This window comes from Amblyomma mixtum, chromosome 2 (genome assembly GCF_055824585.1).
Source record: "Amblyomma mixtum isolate Tamu chromosome 2, ASM5582458v1, whole genome shotgun sequence".
Taxonomy (NCBI): Eukaryota; Metazoa; Arthropoda; class Arachnida; order Ixodida; family Ixodidae; genus Amblyomma; species Amblyomma mixtum.
In genome coordinates, this window is record NC_143013.1 from 65822924 (window position 1) to 65842549 (window position 19626).

A 19626-nucleotide genomic window follows, 5' to 3' on the forward strand; every position below is an offset into this window, starting at 1 on the left:
TGGCTCTGCTGTCAGATAACACTGCGCGCAGTTGTCCCCTCTTGAGTTTTTTGACATTGCGAATTTACATTGCACTGGCCTGCAGTAGCATTCATGCATCATCCTGCATGCAATAACTCCTCGGGCGCTGCAGGTATCTACGGAAAATTAATAAAAAGTAAATCAAATTGGTGCTGATTTCTTGCACGAGTGTCAATTATTACGTTTCATATTCTCCCGCTGCCGGAGGAAAGATTCAGTATATCCTTTGTACCGTAAAGCCAACTTACCGCTCCTTTCTGTTCGACGAAAACATAAACGGCCTGTGTCTCTTTTATAACATTATGAACGAAACTGTTGGGATTGACAAACAATGTTATATAAAGGAATGCACATCTCGCATAACTCGTAATAAACAAACTCGATGTGTCAAAGAATTCCATGCTGCTAAAGATTGCTTTAGATATTCCTTCTTTCCGCTGACAGCCCACGACTGGCTACCTGGAATCGGCTACCTGGTGACGTGGTGTCTGTGGAATCTCGTGATGAATTTTCGTCTCTGTTTTATGATCATTTGTGTAGTACTTAGCAAGCATAATTTGCTACGGGTTTGTTTGTTTGTTTGTTTGTTTGTTTGTTTGTTTGTTTGTTTGTTTGTACCAGTTTCTCTTGGTATTTCTGTCACTACGCATGTAATGTTTCCACTCCTACCTTATGAATTTTATGCATAAATCCTGACATCCTACAGTATACACAGTAGTACTATAGCTACGTGGTAGCAATTCCATTAATCGCATAATTGACCTTTGGTTCAACTTAGTTAAACAGCAGATAAAAAAACGCATGTTTCAGCCTTACGGGGGGGTCCTTTTATTGGAACCGCGTTGCACATGCATTTACGATCCGCTTATCACCAGCAAATTTTATCAGCTGAGTCGGGATCTTTTACAGTCTTAGTTAAAAGTTCTTTTCGCTTAAAACACTCAGCTTTCCAGACAGTGCGGAATATTTAACACGCTATAACGCGGAAGAAAACAATAACGGCTGCTAGGATGTCTCTTAACGGCTAGATACTGTGTGACTACCTCTTAGGAAATAATAGGTGAAAACACAACACAGAAGTGCACGGACTGACATAGCATTCTGGCCAACATGAGCACCTTACTTACCGCTGGTGCAGCATGCAAGAGTCACATGTTTTGTTTTATTTTCATTTCCTCGCCAATAAAGACATTTACAACAAGGAACTAGTGGCAGTAACGAGTTGCTCATCGAAATCTGTAAACGCACTTCATTAGGCTCCGTCCAGAAACATTCTCTGTTGTGAGCGCGGAAACAGGCATTTGCGCGCCAATTCATGTGAGGCCCATTCACAAAGTTTCTAGTCGGCGTACAACTTTAACAAGGGAGGGGCAAACTAGTGAGCAAACACTGTCGCGTCATTAGTTGTCCCTTAAATGATGTAACGCTTCCGGCAGCCCACCTTGTGGTCTTAAGTCCACGGCTCATGAATATCTGTGTGAGCGTTTTTTTTGGAGCAAACATATTTTAAAAATAACTTTCTATATCTCTCTATATCTCGTTTCCTCTCGTTAAAACGATACGAAACGAAAGCGCACACTCAAGTAATAATTCGGGAATATCCACTGAAGCTTCAGCCTTCATATTGGAAGCCACCAAGCATAGCCGTGAACCGGCAACGTTGCACCTAAAAGAGAACTTTTTAGTAGTGCTCCGCGCTGCACCCTGCCGTGGCCGCTGACGCATTAGCCACCAGCCACTCTGTGGAATAGGAAGAAAATAAAAACTACGTGTTCTGTCTGTATCGCACGATAAACTTTTTCGAAAAAGAAAGCGATAGTATCTGCCTTTATTTTTTTTTTTTCAAAGCCATCTTTGTCCCGCAGGTGAGGCTAGTCCCGGCAAAAGCGAAAGCCTCGTCGGCTCCAGCATGTTCTACCTATTGTCGCGACACGCCTTAGCCCTGACTTTAGAAAGCCGCAGTGGGCCGCCAAGCTAGGTCATCCAGTGTGGCATTATAATATACAATGAGCACTCTGTTAGAGATACGGTGACCTTGGCAGCCATTCGATTTGAAGCGGTTAAAAACACACCCATGCATCTCTTTCAAAAGTGAACCCGTTTGTTTCCTCGCAAAACCATGTCCTCGCCACCCTCAGGGCAGTGGAAACAATAAGCACTGCACGAAGCGCTATCCAATACCGCATGTCCTGTTTTGCAAAGTCAAGCGGTATCCCTCGCGTGATCTCCTATGCAGTGAACACAATTCTGTGCTTTGTTCTGCGCAGTGTGATCGAAAAAAAAAAAAGAATGCAAAACCCTGTCTGCAACAGGCCGGTGCCGAAAACCGCTGAAAATGGACGGACGTAATACAATGCCCTGGTCGCCCTTACTCTTTTGTTTGTCGCATGCGGCTGCCGGCGAACCGCGCAGGAAGAAAGGACCTGGCTGGGTTGTTCCTTTTTCGAAGAAATTGTGCTTAAGGACCGTCTGGCATGGCATGACGCAAGATATAAAAATGATGTCGTTATTTCGGAACACTGATAACGCTAAGCAGCCGGGCTACAGTGCAACACTCTTCCAAGAACCCCTGTTCCTTGAATAGATGCATTTGATATAATGAACCTCGCTTTGCCCACACAAAGAAAAAATTCGGATGTGGAAGCGCCAAAAGAACAGACTAGAATACCGGAGGGGGCCAATAGTCGGAGGATCCAAAGCTGATAACCCCTAGTATTTCTTCCACAGCTGCGGGACGTATGCGGACGCAGCTGCAGAGTATTACGGCCGGTGACGCAGCAAAAGCATCCAGTGACGCAGAAGGGGCATCGCGTAGGCCTGACGAAGTTAAACTACGCAGGTGACGCATAACTCTATAGGGGGCTGCGACTTTTTGCAGAAATGAACTGGCCGCAGCCACTGCGCAAGTAATGACGTCAAAATGTCCCGAATGACGTAGAAACGTGAAGGTGTGGAATTTTGTTCATGCGTCACACATGCACGTACGGGCATCACTGACTTACTGTTGCATGCTTCCGCACTCTTCTCTCCTTCAATCTGTCGACTACGTGCTTCTATTTTACGATGTAAAAAAAAAAGTCAATAAAGATCAATGGTATCCACTGACACAGAACAGCCGTCACGTAGGTCTGGCGGCTTGAATTACGTAGACGCCGCACGTCGCCAAAGAGGACGGCATCTTTCGTAGAAATGCAATTTTTGCGAAAATAACACGAATGGCGTATGAAGGTGAAGGTGTAGAATGTTGCTCGGGCTTCACAATTGAACGTACCAACCTGTCATGTTACGTAACTGACTCATTACAGCATGCTCCGATGCTCTTCTTTATTGCGTACTTCGACCTACCGTCGCGAGCTTCAACTGTACATTGTAGACGAAATCAAAGTCAGCTTAAATTTGTTGAAAACACATCACCCATGACATAGTAAAGGGTCTTACTAGCATATATACTGCTGTCCTTTACTTTCTTAGGCGATACGTTCCGTTAAACTAACATTTCTTGCCATTAATTAACGGCATGCAAGAACGCAGTGTAATCATATATGCAGGGTAAAGTGCCAACAGCGGCAACTTTTCAAGACTTATTCCTCTAATCAGCACAGCATCTACTATCACAACATATTTTAGCAATTAAATACCTAGGTTTGTCCAGATACTCATGCACTGAATTTAGGCGCCCGTATGTCCTAAAAACACGCGTTTTTTGAGCAGAACCAAGTGGCCTTTCAGCCACTTGGTTATTGAAAAACACGCCCTGGCAAATAAGGGACCTTTTTACAAGCTCGCATTTGATTGAAAATGAGTGTTACAATCAATGAAGAATTTTTCACCATCATGTTATGACCAATATTTTTCGCAAGAAAATAGAAAGTAATTATGTGACCTCAAATGAATATTCGAGCATCTAACAAAGCAGTGAAGATAGGGAAAATGAGTTCCATATCTTAAATCCAATAAGAACGCGAGAGAGTTCACGTGAACGAAAACACTTAGACCAGCTGGTCCTCCAGTTACAGTGCCTATTGGACTAATAAAATGACAGCTTTATTGAATATTGCCACGTTCATACTCAGTATTCCCACTTATAGTCGTTATGATTTATCACATTTGTCAGTACGCTCCGACTTCCTTTTTATTTTGTTTAATGCTTGCTAAAATGCACTCCGTGGTTAACGGTCTACCCACATCCTCTGCAAGCATCTATCAGTTTAGTCAGCTTGTTTACCATCTTGTACCATGCGCGATGTTAGCAGCCGAGGCATAAATCTTCGACGAGACCCGGTGGCACCGGCATCCGGTTTACCTGAAACTAAAAATCGCTTGTTTCAAAGGCGCAAAAATTTGAAATGGATAGCCGTAATGGATCTCTCGCGTGAATAGATTTGCACAAAAAAAAAACCGGCACACTGCATTTCAAATGAAAAATAAAATGGCCTGCGCGTAACGTTGTAACGCTGTTTCTTGTCTGTTTGAATATTATTGCTAGACAGATTGCCCAAACATCCTCCTGAATGAAGCTGATTATCTCACTATCATAATTCGCGCCGTATTTGCCAAAAGCAACGAGGCAACTGGTTTTGCTTTTCAGCCGTATATTGCGGTCCTTACGGCACCCATAAAAACTAAAACATTCGAAATGTGGGGAAAATGGTAGTTCTTACTTTAAATAAATGTACACCTTGGTGAGTGCCATGAGAGCTTCACTACAGGGTTAAAATACAAACCCCGCTGCTTGGTTACTTTTGGCAAAGACGGTACATATAAGCAACAGTTTCCGGTAGTTTCAACCGTAACACACGTGGGTAGAGCAGGATGATATTACATCTGCCGCATCACTCAGATGTATCTGATTCCTTAAGAAACAGGTTTGATATAGAGAATCGAGAGTACATTGAGTAGCAGTTCCAGATTACGAAAAATAATTTGTTTTATGTGCAATGATCAACTTTTGAAACTATACGAGTTGTTTTTGTTTATATGTATACCAGGTGTCCTAGCTACATGTAACCAGGTTATTAAAAAAGACGGAGCGTCCTAGCAAAGAGAGACCACTGAATTATTTGGGAGTCGTGTAGCTTGTTGTGCAACATATTTTTCATTCTACGAAGTTAGTTAATTACTGAATATTAATTAGCAAACATTTAAAATATTGACATCAGAGAAAAAGTGTGAATTGTAAAGCTGCAAACTGCGCAGAAAACACAGTACTGGCATGTTTACTAGAAGGTATACTTTGTGTAGATATTTTTACCGACCGCTAAAGAAAGCCTGCCAGAAGTTTAGCACTTGCTGATCTGTATCTTGCAGCTGCTTCAAACGCAAAGCGGTGTCAGGTACAGCACTGTGGAGAGGAGCGAATTTTGTTCACAGAGGGCGCGTCTTGGGACGCTGAAGATGCCCCGTAATCACGTGGTAATTTTGTGTTTAGCGGAATTTCTTTTGTAGGCAGGTAAAAACATTTACGTAAATTGTACCTTGTAAAGATTCCAGACTGCTGTTTTCCATTACGATCTACAACTTCCGAACTAGCAGGTTTTTCCTAAGGCAATTTCTTAAAAAGTTCAGAAATTAATCTTTATACTTAAGTTACTTTTCAAGGCGCAAAAGCACGCTGTTGGGTGTGCCACCTGAATCTTGGAAGCACTCAGAGGGTATTAGGCCACTTCAGCACTCGGTCTTTTTTTTTAACTTTGGTAGCATTTAGCTGGTATTCCTGGCAATATTTTAGCCCAGTTTATGCTCGTAGTCGCACCACGCACGAAACAGCAATAACATTGAGTAGAATGAAATAGTTCTGAGTGAAGATTTTTCTTTTTATGGCAAAATAAAATCAACTCATGAAAAATGCTCAAGCAATGCTGGCAACTTTGCAGAAGCTAGAATACGTGATTCTCTCAACTCCCGAGCATATTTTCGAGAAGTGCCTATTACTTGACTTCTGGGTCAAGGCCAATTTTAGTTTAATCAAGAGCGAGAATGATATTGTATCTGTTCCATGGTTTTAGGGTTAAGATTTGTGGTTACTGAGTTAGCTTCGCTCCAGTAATGTAATCGTGACATCGCATAATTTGCTCGCTTTTCGTGTTACAGAAATGTTGGCTCGCTGATTAGAGGGTTGCAATTGCCAGCACAAACAACAAACCGGGCATTTCCGTTCATATAAACTACGTCATCATGAAAATAATAAAAAGAGTTGTGCTATAATTCTGATCGAGGGGCGCCTCTAGTTGTCTGTTTATAGTTTTATCGATAGGCATCTATTTCCTAATCGTACCATCGAGTCTGAAGGCAAGCGTGAAAAATTCCTCAAAAGATTTTCATCATTCGTCACCGGATCTTTAAGGAAATAAAATGATATGAAATCTTAAACCGAATTTGAAATAAGTTCTATTTGTAGCAGGAATGCACTCGCTACGTTTTTATTTTCCACCAGACGCAATGAAATTATGCTAAAAGAATATTTTGATCCGCAAAAGGTCCAGCTGTTGCCTACAGATTTTTCGACAACTTTAGAAGCAAGCTTACTGACCTGATATCATAAATTATATGTTGCGCGCCGTAGACATACCCGAATTTCTAGACAAAAATTTTGAATATTGAAACTCTATAGAGTGGTAGTGAAAAAATATTGAAGGTAATGGTCCATTCTTCCAATATGTACCAAAATCTTTCTTTTCCAGTGTTTCCATCGCTCGTACCGAGCAGTTAAGACTGTCATAGAAAGCCAATCGCTTTTAACGATAGCAAAAACGTTAATAGCAAAAAAAAAAAACGCTAGCCTGCCGGCGGGGAATCTGCGTATATATTGGTTTTTATAGTGAAATCTTACAACATACGAAAAACATGCGCTCTTATGCTCTTTCCCGTTGAAAGATGTTTTTTCCCAGAGTGACTTTTGGGCATGCGTCCTTCCTCTCTTCTTCCACTTCCTTGTTTTTTTTTTAGCTCATGGGTTTTCAAGCTCTGTTCATATGTGGTTGTACCTAAAAAATGACAAAATAGTGGTCACACAACTAGTAACGCGGAAAATCAGCGCTAGCATTCAGGCGGTAATGATTGCGCGTAGAAAGATGCCTTCAATGCGTGATTCCTGCGAACGTTAACCCCCCCCCCCCCCCCCCCCCCCCCTGTCTCTCGCTAAGGGCACTACTAACCCGTTCATGCTCGGCCACACAGACAAGAAACGATTACCTTCTTTATGCTTCTTCAAAAATGTTAGCGTGAGGCGCAAGGCACAGGCCATGTGCAAGAGGCAGTCGCTGATCATGACCCTGACCGTGGACCTCCCCGGTCCCCTCATTCAGATGAGCTCGACTGCACGGACGCTTTTTAAATTCCGCTACTACGGTGACTACGATATGTCCGGGAATCTTGGCATTAACAACTAGCTTCCAATGCATTCCCAAGGGAAAACTTTAAATGCTGAAGTCATCACCAACCGAGATTTTCGATTTTCGCATCTGCCACGTCCAAAAAATGGGACAGAAAGGAAATACGTAAACCCGTGTCGACTGACTACAAGCTTTTGGTGATAATTTAAAGGTGCCTACTGTGAATAAAATGCAGCCACTAGAATAAAAGCATGAGAAAACTTATGTCACATGATTGGACCGTACTGCCACCCCAAGTCGTTTATTAAGCAAGGTTAGAAACTTCACAAGTATCGAATATACGTTATACAGTGCGATTATATTTAAAAGGAGAAAGAAAGTTTAAGTCCCTGAATTGTTAATATTAAACCCTGGCAATAAGATATGCTCCTACTTTTGTGCCCTTTTTGAGGTGCCATTGTTCGTGTTTCATTTGTCCATTGTCGCGCCCAGGACACCTTAGAAGCGAAATCCGACCACAGATGCAGAGATAAGGTCATATGAGGATACAGGTATACTGCATTGTTATCGAAGTTGAGGATCTTGTTTTGCACCCGCAGCCTCTCTTGTTCGTACACGTATTGCTTTCACGTAGTATGTACACGCATTTTCACTTCTGGCCAGGCCTTTGAAAGTTGAGAGCTTCATTTATCACTTTTAAAAAACAAAGAAGGCGCACGAGAAGAATATCTGGGCGCTACAAGTGTACCGGTAGCTGCGATGAAAAGCAAAACATCCTTTTGAACGCCGCAGTGCACATCCTCTGACTGCCTGGGATTTGTCCTTTCCTGGAACGACCTCAAGACAGAGCTAGCTTCTGTACAATGCTCTATTCACATGACACTCGGCTACTGCGCTTGCTGTGCGCATGCAGTGTTCGTGCTAACTAAAGACACGGTGATACATGAAAATACGCTTTGTTAAAATATTCCAGCTGGATTTTCACCAGTTTTTTCGCAGCTGTGATCTCAAGCCTAGCGCTTACCATGGCTGAAAAATGTTGAGAAAAACTGTGGTACGATAAGAACGAGACCTCATAATGGTAACGTGTATGCAGAAATCCGCATTGCGCACAATAACAATAATCATATTAATTTGCTTTCTGATCTCTGCATCGCCAGGACTATACCACTCGAGGAAAACGCATACGGTGCGCCGTATTTTCTTGCCGTACATACGCATACACCTTACAACAAACACACTGATATGAACCCGTTTCGATGCGCTTTACTTTCATGCCGTCGCCCAGGGCGACAACCAAAACAGCAACGTCACCTTCAACTCAAACCTCCTACATCTTTGGAGTAGAAATTCGAGGCCCGTGTACTGTGCGATGTCAGTGCACGTTAAAGAACCCCAGGTGGTCGAAATTTCCGGAGCCCTCCACTACGGCGTCTCTCATAGACTTAGTCGCTTTGGGACGTTAAACCCGATAAAACCAAACCAAACCAAACCTCCTACATCGCCCAAGTTTCCTACCCAGCCAAGTGTCACAAGGTGTCATGAAATCCTGCTTTGCTCATATGCTGGACGAGCTACTGTGGGAGATATTCGTCTCTTCTGTGCTCTCTCCCGCTCCTTCACGCTGCCGCATCTCCACGGTTGAAACACTGGCCCACTACTGCTTCGTTCTGGCGTTCGTGACACTGGGCGAAAGTGCCCGTCGAACCACTTTTCTCCTCTTCAGACGCGTTCTTCTTTCATCGACGTGGACAACTCGTTTTCATATTGGCGAATGTAGCGTCCATATTGCTTTTGTGTCGGCTGCGTTTCTTGGTTCCGCGTGCAGTTTCTATAGCATAAACCTATCCCTTCCAAACACTCAACATAGACCACTGATTTTTGGAATTTAAAATACCACGTCGAATTATGCGCAGGCACCTTGTGGAGATATCCCAGACGTTAAAACCTCTCAAGCTTCCGGTTGGCCACCCAACAGATTTAGGTTTCAAACCCAGTGGACCTGAAACTTTTTCATATGTATGTTCTCGAGATTACTAATACTAGGTACGCCGCCGCGGTGGCTCAGCGGTTATGGTGCTCGGCTGCTGTCCCGAAAGACGCGGGTTCGATCCCGGCCGCGGCGGTTGAATTTCTTTGAAGGAGAAATTCGAGGCCCGTGTAGTGTGCGATGTCAGTGCACGTTAAATAACCCCAGGTGGTCGAAATTTCCGGAGCCCTCCACTACGGCGTCTCTCATAGCCTTAGTCGCTTTGGGACGTTAAACCCCATAAACCAAACCAAACCTAATACTAGGTACAGGCAGACGGACAAAAATTCGGGAACAAAGCGAGGTCGAAGTGTAGACAATAAATGTTTTCCTTTTAAATTATTTATTTTAAGAAAGAAAAACATTCACAATCTCGCTCTAGGTGCGCATCCTGACAGTTGAGGCACCGTTAATTTTCTTGTAACCAAATATTATCACAATATTGCGATTAAGGCGGTTTTTAGAAGGTCTGAAATATTGTAATGACTCCGTTTAGTATTTAAGACTTTAGTACTAATGCTGAGCCTGAATTTCTTACCATTTGCTGTGAACCATAGTTTCCTAGTCGAAAAAGACGGAAAAGTGTTGCTGAAATACGACAAAATGTTTTGTCGTATTGTCGCAATGTCAGATTTTTCAGTAGGATCGCAGCATTTTTTCGTAGTAGTTGCGTCGCTTCGACAAGTACAACCTAACGTTGCAGAAAATAATGTTGTTACAGCAAAAGCTTGCGTTTATTGCAACTTCAAGTAAAATACATTGTAACGATAGAAACTTTTCTGTTGTATTTTACGATACAGTTGGCACTTTCAAAAATGCGCACAATGCCGCTCTGTCTTCGGATTTAGTTCATTGTTTTATAGCTAGAAGCACTTCGCAGAAAAAGACAACCATAGAGCAAATATTTTACCAAGCTTCTTAAGGCCCCTTATCTTTCCGCTCACCAACCTTCATTGTGATGATGTTCTACTTCCACTTTTCTCATAAAAAAATATTCCTCTGATCGTCCCAGTAGGAATTATCAGTAGGAATCAATTTGCCGAGAACAACCCGAACAAATTCAAAGTAACTGGTATGGTCATACTTCATGCCTCATAGCCGCATTATACCCGTCAGTTCACAAACGCGATCCGCGCAGCGGTGACTAGTATTGACAAGCAACGCAGGTCAAAAGCCCTTCCAATAGCCAGCGTAAACGGTTTCTTCATCGCACTGCAAAAGCCACAAACGGGCTTAGAAGACAATGTTGAGGCGTATGTGATTTGGACATGACACATTGTGTTGTCACGTGTCGTGGAATCTGCACAACACTTTCAGGTTGCGAAGGCCTTAGATACGACAGGCATTTGCATTACTTCCGCAGTGATAGCGGACACGTCCCCCTACAGGATAAAGCACTACGCATCATAACTGTGAGACACCTCAGAGCTGCTGTATCATTCATCATATATAATCTTGTCGTATTTACCATCTCACATAACATATCATTTAAGCCAGTTTTTTAGCAAAATCACCTGAAAAGAAGTAGGCCCATTATAAATCCTACATCAACAATCTGTCTGAGTGGGTAATATGGCGAAATTTTCAAAGAATTATAATCTAGAGTTATCCAAAGTGTCGGCTAATTATCAGACCAGACAGCACTATTTTCACGAATATAAACTTAGATTTCGTTTCTGTTTATTGCAAAAGCTAGCCATCCACCGCCATCATTTGGAACGGCAGCAAAAATTGTACCATATGTAGCTCAAATATTGCGAGGTTTCGACGGATCTTTTTATTTACTTTTGTTTTCAGTTTCATTAGCACCTGATTAATCTATATTAATGATTTACCGGCCTGTGTAACATCTAGAGTTCGCTTTTCGCTGATGACTGCGTAATTTACCGTAACGTTACTACAGACAGTGACCGCCAATCCCTACAATCTGACCTGAACGCAGTAAGCTCTTGGTGCTCATCATGGTTAATGACATTAAACGTTTCTAAAACTAAACTAATATCTTTCACTCGCCGTTCAGCTCGCATTCCAACCCCTTATATTCTAAATGATAATACTGTGGAACTAACATCAACATACAAGTACCTTGGGGTGCTCCTTCAGTTTGATCTAACATGGCATCACCATATCGACCTCACCCTAGCAACTGCTAACCGCTCACTTGGTTTTCTTGAACGTAACCTCAAATACGCCCCTATACACGTTAAAAAACTTGCTTATATAACTCTAATACGCCCTAAAATCGAATATTCTGCGGCCATTTGGGACCCTGTTCAAGCCTACGTTATCACTAACATTGAATCCTAGCAAAACCGTGCTGTTCGTTTCATATTTTCAGACTACTCACCCTTCACAAGCGTTTCAGCATTAAACAAACGTGCCGAACTGGAAGATTTGTCATATCGCCGTAAGCTTGCTCGCTTAACCCTTTTCCATAAGATTTATCACCACCCATCCCTTCACAGTGATTTGTTTCAGTCACCTGATGCTATCTTTCCACGCCGTGATCATTCTTTCAAAGTTAAACGCGTAAACTGTCATTCATCGTCTTATGCCAATTCATTCATTTCCCGTACTATCACTGAATGGAATAGTTTGCCATCAGTCATCGCCACAGAAACTGACAATAAAAAATTTCAAGAGCGTCTTCGCTGTGACTGAAATGCGTAAAAGTTTGCTGTTTTTGTTACTGTTCACTTTTTCTTTGTGTGATGCCTTATGTTTCAATTAACGTTTTTTGTTACACTTATTTGTTAAAATGTATCGCGATTACTAATGATTGTACCACCCTCCCCTATGTAATACCATGTTCTGGAAGGCCTTTAGGGGTAACTTGAATAAATAAAAATAAATAAATATGTTGTCCGTAGAACCGTTTAGGCGATGTTGATCCCTTAACTTTGAAATTTTTAGTGCGAAAGCACTATTCCAATCTGTAAATCCTGAGCGAGATCTTGCCATGTTTGTATGCTGGGGTGTTTTTAGGTTTGTGCTAAAAGAAATAAAAATCACTATCTGTGACTGGGGTTCGAACCAGCGGCAGCGTGAGCAGACAAGTCTCGCTAGACACTGCACGAGAGCACTAGACATTTTTTTCTTTCTTCAACATGGTATTTATTACAGTGATGTAATGTTCTATGTACATGAACTATCTACAAGCCATTATGAAGACAGTGTTAAACAATACATATTGAAAAGACCATGCACTAGAAAAGGGGCAGTGAAGAGCACACCACTAATAGTGAGTGCCCCTCAGGTTCGTACTCAGTCTGGGCATACACGTCTCTTAGATGAAGAACCATTCGACTGAAGTGATCGTTTGTAGACACAACAGGTTCACAGTGTCTGTCCATCATGCGGGTTTTCCAGAGGCTGTGCAGTCCAATCAGAAAGAACATGTCCAGGGGTCCATCAACAAATGGCAGCGCAGTGAGATAGCGAACAGAATGTGGAGTCAGATGAATTCTTTTTTTAAATGTGCGTTGTAGGATATCCCAGAAGAGTACTGCATCTTTGCAACTTATGAAACAATGCTCAATTGTTTCTGGTTCATCACAAAGGTGGCAATTAACGGTAGACACAAAAATGCCCTTTTTCTCTAACCATGTTCTAACGGGCAACGTACGGGTGTGTAACTTATAGAAAAAGGTTTTTGTGCACGGCGAGACTGGCATCTTACGTGCTATTTTGAGTACGTCATGCCCCGGTAAACCAAAATACAGAGAGCGGTACATGGGCGGACGGAGGAGCATACGAATCAAATCCTTATACAGCTTTTTCCTCGACACTAAGAAAAGGAACTCAGGAGAAAAACGAACAAGTAGGAAACGGACAGCCAAATACACCTCTTGCATTATGCCCCATAAACACGGACGGTCACAAACATTGGAAGACACAATGAGGTTGGGTAAAACATGAACTAAATTTGTTTGCAGGAATGAACGTACTATTGGGTGTGTAGTGTCACGGAAAAACATGAAACGTGACACTATCTGTTGGACATGCAGGTGAACAAGACCAAGGCCGCCAGTGCTTACAGGCAGAAAAAGGTTATCACGCCTCATGGATTCAAAAGACGAACCCCACACAAAAGTAGCGAAAACCCTGTGAAACGCTGAATAGAAAGTCTTGCGCAATGAATAATTTGCAGTACATAATATATTTTAGTGGCGAGAAACAGATTACAGGCGGTCGCCCTGCCAAAACTTGAGAGGCCATGGGGGACAAACGTTTGAGCATAGCGCTGAAGAGTTGACACGCGGTCTTTCCAATAATGTGCGCTATGCTTATAGGCACTCAAAGGGACGGCAAAGTACTTTGGTGGCCGGCATGTCCATGTTATACCAGCATATTCAGCAGGTGTCGTACCCCAGCTACCAAACCAAAGACCGCAACTCTTAGAGCGATTAATCCGACTTCCTGACACCGAACCAAAGTCCTCCGTTAAACGAATAACCTCATCGATGCTTGGCTTATCAGTAGAAAAAAACGCAAGGTCATCTGCATAAGCCAATACCTTCAGTTCGTGGCCCATTATTCGGAAACCATTGACAGCTCTACTGTTTATAACACTTATGCAAAGTGGCTCCAAGTATAATGCGAACAGGAGCGGAGACAGTGGGCACCCTTGTTTCACCGAAGACTGAATTGGGACTGGTTGCGAGAGACAGCCATTAACAATCAAGCGCGTGGTACAGGATTTGTAACAAAGGCGTATGCCAGTAGAAAGTATTGAACCGAGATTGGCGTGATTTAAAAGTGCAAAAAGAAATGAATGGCACACTCCATCAAATGCCTTTGCCAGGTCAATTTGCAGCATTGCTAATTGTTCTTCAGCGTCACTGCAATACTGCAACACCGTACGCGCTACATGTAGGTTAGATTGTATTGATCGTCCCCGCAAGCCACATGTTTGATGAGGCCCAATCAAAGTAGACATTGCAAGCTGCAGCCGATTTGACAGTACTTTAGCAAAAATCTTATAATCTACATTAGAAAGCGTGATTGGTCTGTAGCCATCTACAAATCGAAGTTTTTCCTTATCCTCGCTCTTTGGTATAAAGACAATATGACTTTTCGTAAATGACTGAGGCAGAAATTCAACATCAATACTTGTCTCAAAAATTTGGAGCAGGACAGGGGCTAGAACGGATTTAAATGCCTTGTAAAATTCTCCTGAGATGCCGTCAGGCCCCGGGGTTCTCGAAAGCGGCAATTGATCAATTGCATCTTGCAATTCACCCAAGCTTAAAGAGCCACTTATTCCCTTGCACTCATCCTCATTGAGTGGGTTAATCATGGACACCAATCGCGCAATATGATCATCATCAGCAGGGCTAGATGTGGCAGCAAACAGAGAGCTATAGTGGTTTTCAAACTCGGTAACTATGACATCTGTACTTGTGACCAGGGCACCACCACAGTAGAGCTCAGAAATTCGCTTGGCAGCCACGTGACGACGCTCATCTAGCAAGGCCTGTCTAGTAGGTTCCTCAGAGTGCAGAGCATGGTTGCTGAGGGATCGTACACGGGCCGCACGATAGCGTTCTGCATCCATCGCCGCAGCCGAACGGGATTCGTGTTAAATGCAACACACTATCGCGTTGTCCATTGCACATCGTCGTCTTCATCAAGTAATACGACTATCAAACTAATATTCGCGCTTTGAGCTGTGTGGCCGTAGTGACAGAGAGATGTGTGCTGCATGCGTTGACGTGAACAACGCTGTGGCAGAAACACGGCACTAGAGCAATGCGCGTTGGCGTTGACAACATTGCCGCAGAACACATTGGCGTTGACAACATTCCCGCAGAAACACAGCTCTGGAACAATACACGTTGGCGTTGGCAACATTCCCGCAGAAACGCGGCACTGGAGCATATGCCATCGGCGTACAATGGGTAAATTGGCACTGACGATGGGTCCTGCATATGTGGACACCTCAATCGCGCTGTCAGCTAAATACGTGGCGGTGGTGTCCAACTGCAAAAAACTTCACTTTCGCAAAAGATTTCGTGCTGAGCAATGTTAAACAGTCAGCCCTTTTTTTTAACCTTAACTGCCCTATATTCTAGATTTTCTCGTCATTCAAAAAATTATGTTTTTGTTCGTCTTTTTACTTAGCCTGGCAGGTATTAACGCATTTCTTTTGATGATTTACTACTACGTAGCTGTCTTGACAGTCAACTTTGGGACCTGATCATGTTCTGCTAAACCCCATTAGCAATTCTTTTAAATGTTTCCTTTAACAAACCTCAATTCACAAAACAAAAGGCGAGTATATTTTCCGTCATTTCTTATATCGCGGATTAATATCGTCAACGCCAGCGGCAGAAGTCAGTTTCAGTAGCCATGATTGGCAGCTTTTTGTACCACCTATGCAACCGAGGTCGCAGAAAGAAAATCAGAAAAATGTTAGCTCACTGATGAGAATCTAGTTTCGCAAAAGAATCTGTCGCTCATTATGAATGCATGTTATAGACTAGCAATTGGTGAGCCTTCATACTTTCAAAAAAAAAATTACCTCCTTCTGTTTGCAACTGTACTCAACAAATTGCTTTGGCAGTTACTTAGCATGGAAGAAACAATGGTAGGCAGAAAATATCATTTACTAAATGTTACATCTTTATTATATGAGTAACCAGAAGTGTTCTAAGCAAGCCACCTTTCCTTAATGTACGACAATGTCATTGCATCAAATTGGAGTTTGGTTTTCTTTTTCAGTACATGATTTGTGCTATAAAAACGCAGTGTCCAATGACTCGCATGAACTGACATTTGAGGAATAGAGTTTGTCTTCAATTTTTCAAAACACCGCTTTTCAAACACACGTCATGAATGATGTACTCAAGAAATATGAATTGCTCATTGTAAAAAATTAGAATTTAGTTCTTTTTTAATGGCATCGTATATTAGCTTAAATGTTGTGGCAGTAGCCGTTTAACGTTCCGAAATTTCAACAGCAGATAACTGGCAATTTTTGTGAACGGATCGCTTTTGCTCAGAATTAGCCTGAGTATGGTCCCAGATGTTCCAACAATTCAGAGCCAATCTGTGCTCTGCGTTTGCGTTAAAATAAAAATTGCGCAAAGTCAAAGATTCTTTTAAATCGGGAAGGACCATTTCTGAATGCGACGGTGATGTCGACCATTTAGAGAAGAATAATTAAAATAGCCCACTAAAATTATTCGAAATGATGAATTGTATATTTTTAATAATTTCAATGCATCATGTAATGAATTTAGAAATTATACATTCACATTTGGTCGTAGATAAAAGATATACGTGGCATTGTTTAGCATAAAAACCCGCACAGAATACATTATAAACACCGTATTATCAAATAAGCTATTCTAAGCAGCACGTGAAATCCCTGACTTTCATCGGGGTGACAGTAATAAATACTGAAATATTGGCTCGGAAAAAGTTCTTTCTGCTGACCAATCCATTTTTGCCCTGGTTGGTCATTTCAACGCGGTCTACGTCGTAAGAATCAAAACAGCATAAAGAATCTTTTAAAAAGTTAGGTGTGGTGTATCCAGGCTTATACCCAAATGTCGCCCGATAGCATTTTGCCATTGGGCCGGGCTAAGTTTGGAGGTCGCCATCGTGTCGCCATCGGCACGCTCAGTTAGGGTTGGACATTTATTTTGATCCAAATAAACCAAAGTAAAATTTCGGAGTGGCCATGGCCATACTTGGAGGTCCCCATCATGTCAGACATGCTCAGTCATAGTTGGACATCAATTTCGATCCCAATCGGCCAAGGTAAAATTTCGTAGGTGGCCCGGGCCAAATTCCGGAAATGACGCGGGCCAAATTTTGAGGTCTTCATCGTGTCGGAGGTGTTCAATTATGCTTTGAAATCAATTTTGGTCCAAATCGGCCGAGATCAATCTGTCGCAGTCAACCTGTTTTGCAATGCTTCTAAGGGTTAAACCAAAGAGAAATCAGGGACGGGATGGTGAGTGACTTTTCCCTTGAGCAGAGCTACCGCTCTAATTAATGATGCACCATTCAGCGTGGTTAGGCCACATGGTAATTAGGTGCGCTTCGCACTTTGGCTTAGGCTTCGGTTTTGATTTCAGTTCGAGGTTCGATTTTCAAGGTGAAGCAGGCTTGGGTGAGTGAGAGGTGCTTAGTGAGAGCACACTATAATCAGAGGCGATACTTAAGCTCCGCTTTAAGGATATGATGCGATAATGCTAATGGTTTAATGTCCATATATGGCGGAATTGGTAATCTTCAACTTCACATTCAGAGATGGCTGGGAGTCCTCATATCACCCCTGATGCTGTGGTGCAGCGGTTAAGCAATGCGTCACTTCCATGCGACGACAGCCGCTAGCGCACTAAAAGGCTGCAAAAAATAGGAGGACACTTAAATGGCAACTGCATAGGTTTTAAAATCAACTAGCTTAAAAAGGTCGAATGTGTGAAACTTGCAGGTAAAGCATGCGAAGTCTTTTTGGGCTAGCATTTGAAATAGTGACGTAATGGCCGATTTAAATTGCGACACCCTTCAAGCTTCTCTGCAGCGCACAATGCCTAGTGTGTGGCGCATGATGGCATCATCGAAGGTATCAGTACATTGCCAACGCAGAAACGCCTGCTTTGAAAGAAAAAAACGAACACCACCGAAGGGAAATCCTGCCGTGAGTTGTTTGGCAGCGTCCAATGAGGCACGGCAGGGTGCGGCCTACGGGAACGGTAATTTGAAGTCATACCTTCCGTGACGTCACACTGAAGTTCCTCGCACTCCTGTGGTGCATTGAGGAGAAACGCAAAATTCAATCGTCGATTACGTTACTATTTTAAATGCTAGTGCAAACACACTTGGCATGCTTTAACTACAGCCTATATAAATTTCAATCCTCGAATATCACGAAATTCACCAAAAGTGATGCAGTTGCCTACAAGCATCGCCTTAGGAGTAACCGCGCGATGGCACCTTTTGGTCCTTTTTTCTCTTTTTATTCCATTTATTCCACGAAGGGTAGAATAAGTTACAGAAATACCGGGCTTCATGCATTTCTGTAACTTATTCTACCCTTCGTGACTAACACCACGTTATATGCCGCGCGGCACACTCAGCGTCACAAATAAATTTCTGACCGATTACCAATCTACAATCAGAATAACGACTACGGTCATCGATTACAATTATCATTGCCGATCACATTACCAAGTACCAATCATAATTTTCGATTGCCATTCACCAATCACTATCTAGGTTACAGCGCACGACATGCATCACGTCTAAGTACTCATACAAATAAGACCATTTTTTCAGTGCAATGAAGCATCATAGCACCGAGTTTTCATTCCGTGCAAATTCTGACGCCAAATTGGCGTAGCAAATCAGCTCCAAAGTAGCCTAATTGGCGTACAGTTGTTTTTATTTGTTTTAATCATTATAATAACAGTACACACTCCAAACACACATTCCTAAGTCATACACACCACAACGCGTTCGCTACGTGCTCCTCCAACACGCTTGAAACAGTGACCCTTCGTGGCCTATAAACATAATCTGTTTGGGGCCTTGTTGTAAACTGTAGAAACCGGCAATACAGGAAAAAAAACCACGTGGTCTATTTGTTGCGTGCCCGCCCGGAGTGCCGATTGCCTAAACTCGAACCCCAATGATGACTATTTTATTTTTCGGTATTCTTATTTCAGGTATTGTGGGATTTTTTCCGACTGACAGATTACCGACGCAGAGTGCTCAGCAGAACGAGCTTCAGACGCTATCGCACAGTATTTCCGTACCGTGCTTCAAAGGCTACAAGTGGCGCAAATTACTACATCCTCTCTTTGAACACAAGGGAGCGCTCCTTAAAGCGCGGCGTATGCGCCAGAACTTCGACAATTGCTGCCTTTGTTTCTCAGAAGAAAAAGGCACGAGAGTCGGTGCAGGCAAACAGTAGCATGAGCTGCCACAAGCGTTGACAGCAGAAAGGCCGATAGGAGTGCTGCAAGAGACACCTTGTTCTTTCGAGCGGATCTTCCGAACAGTGCTTGTGCCAGAATCACAATATACATTGCTTTCGATTAATGTCAAAATTATAGTAGCGATGCTGATATCCGGAGTTGTCAAGAACAAAGGAGGCTATACACTTCAGCAGACACAGGACAAAGGGAGGCGACGACACAGGGCGGACCCTCTGCCCTGTGTCTGCTGCGGTGTATAGCCCCCTGATGTCTCACCAACTGACCTACACATCTACACTCCTAAGTTATGTGT

At 42.8% G+C, this 19626-nt stretch overlaps 1 protein-coding gene across 1 annotated transcript; it reads right to left on the bottom strand.

The window, feature by feature from the left end:
- Positions 1-12587: 12587 nt before the first annotated feature.
- Positions 12588-13460, bottom strand: LOC149359604 (uncharacterized). Its single transcript, XM_089569089.1, has one exon. It carries the CDS (start codon positions 13443-13445, stop codon positions 12588-12590), a length of 858 nt encoding a protein of 285 aa, XP_089425215.1. The 5' UTR covers positions 13446-13460.
- Positions 13461-19626: the final 6166 nt, after the last annotated feature.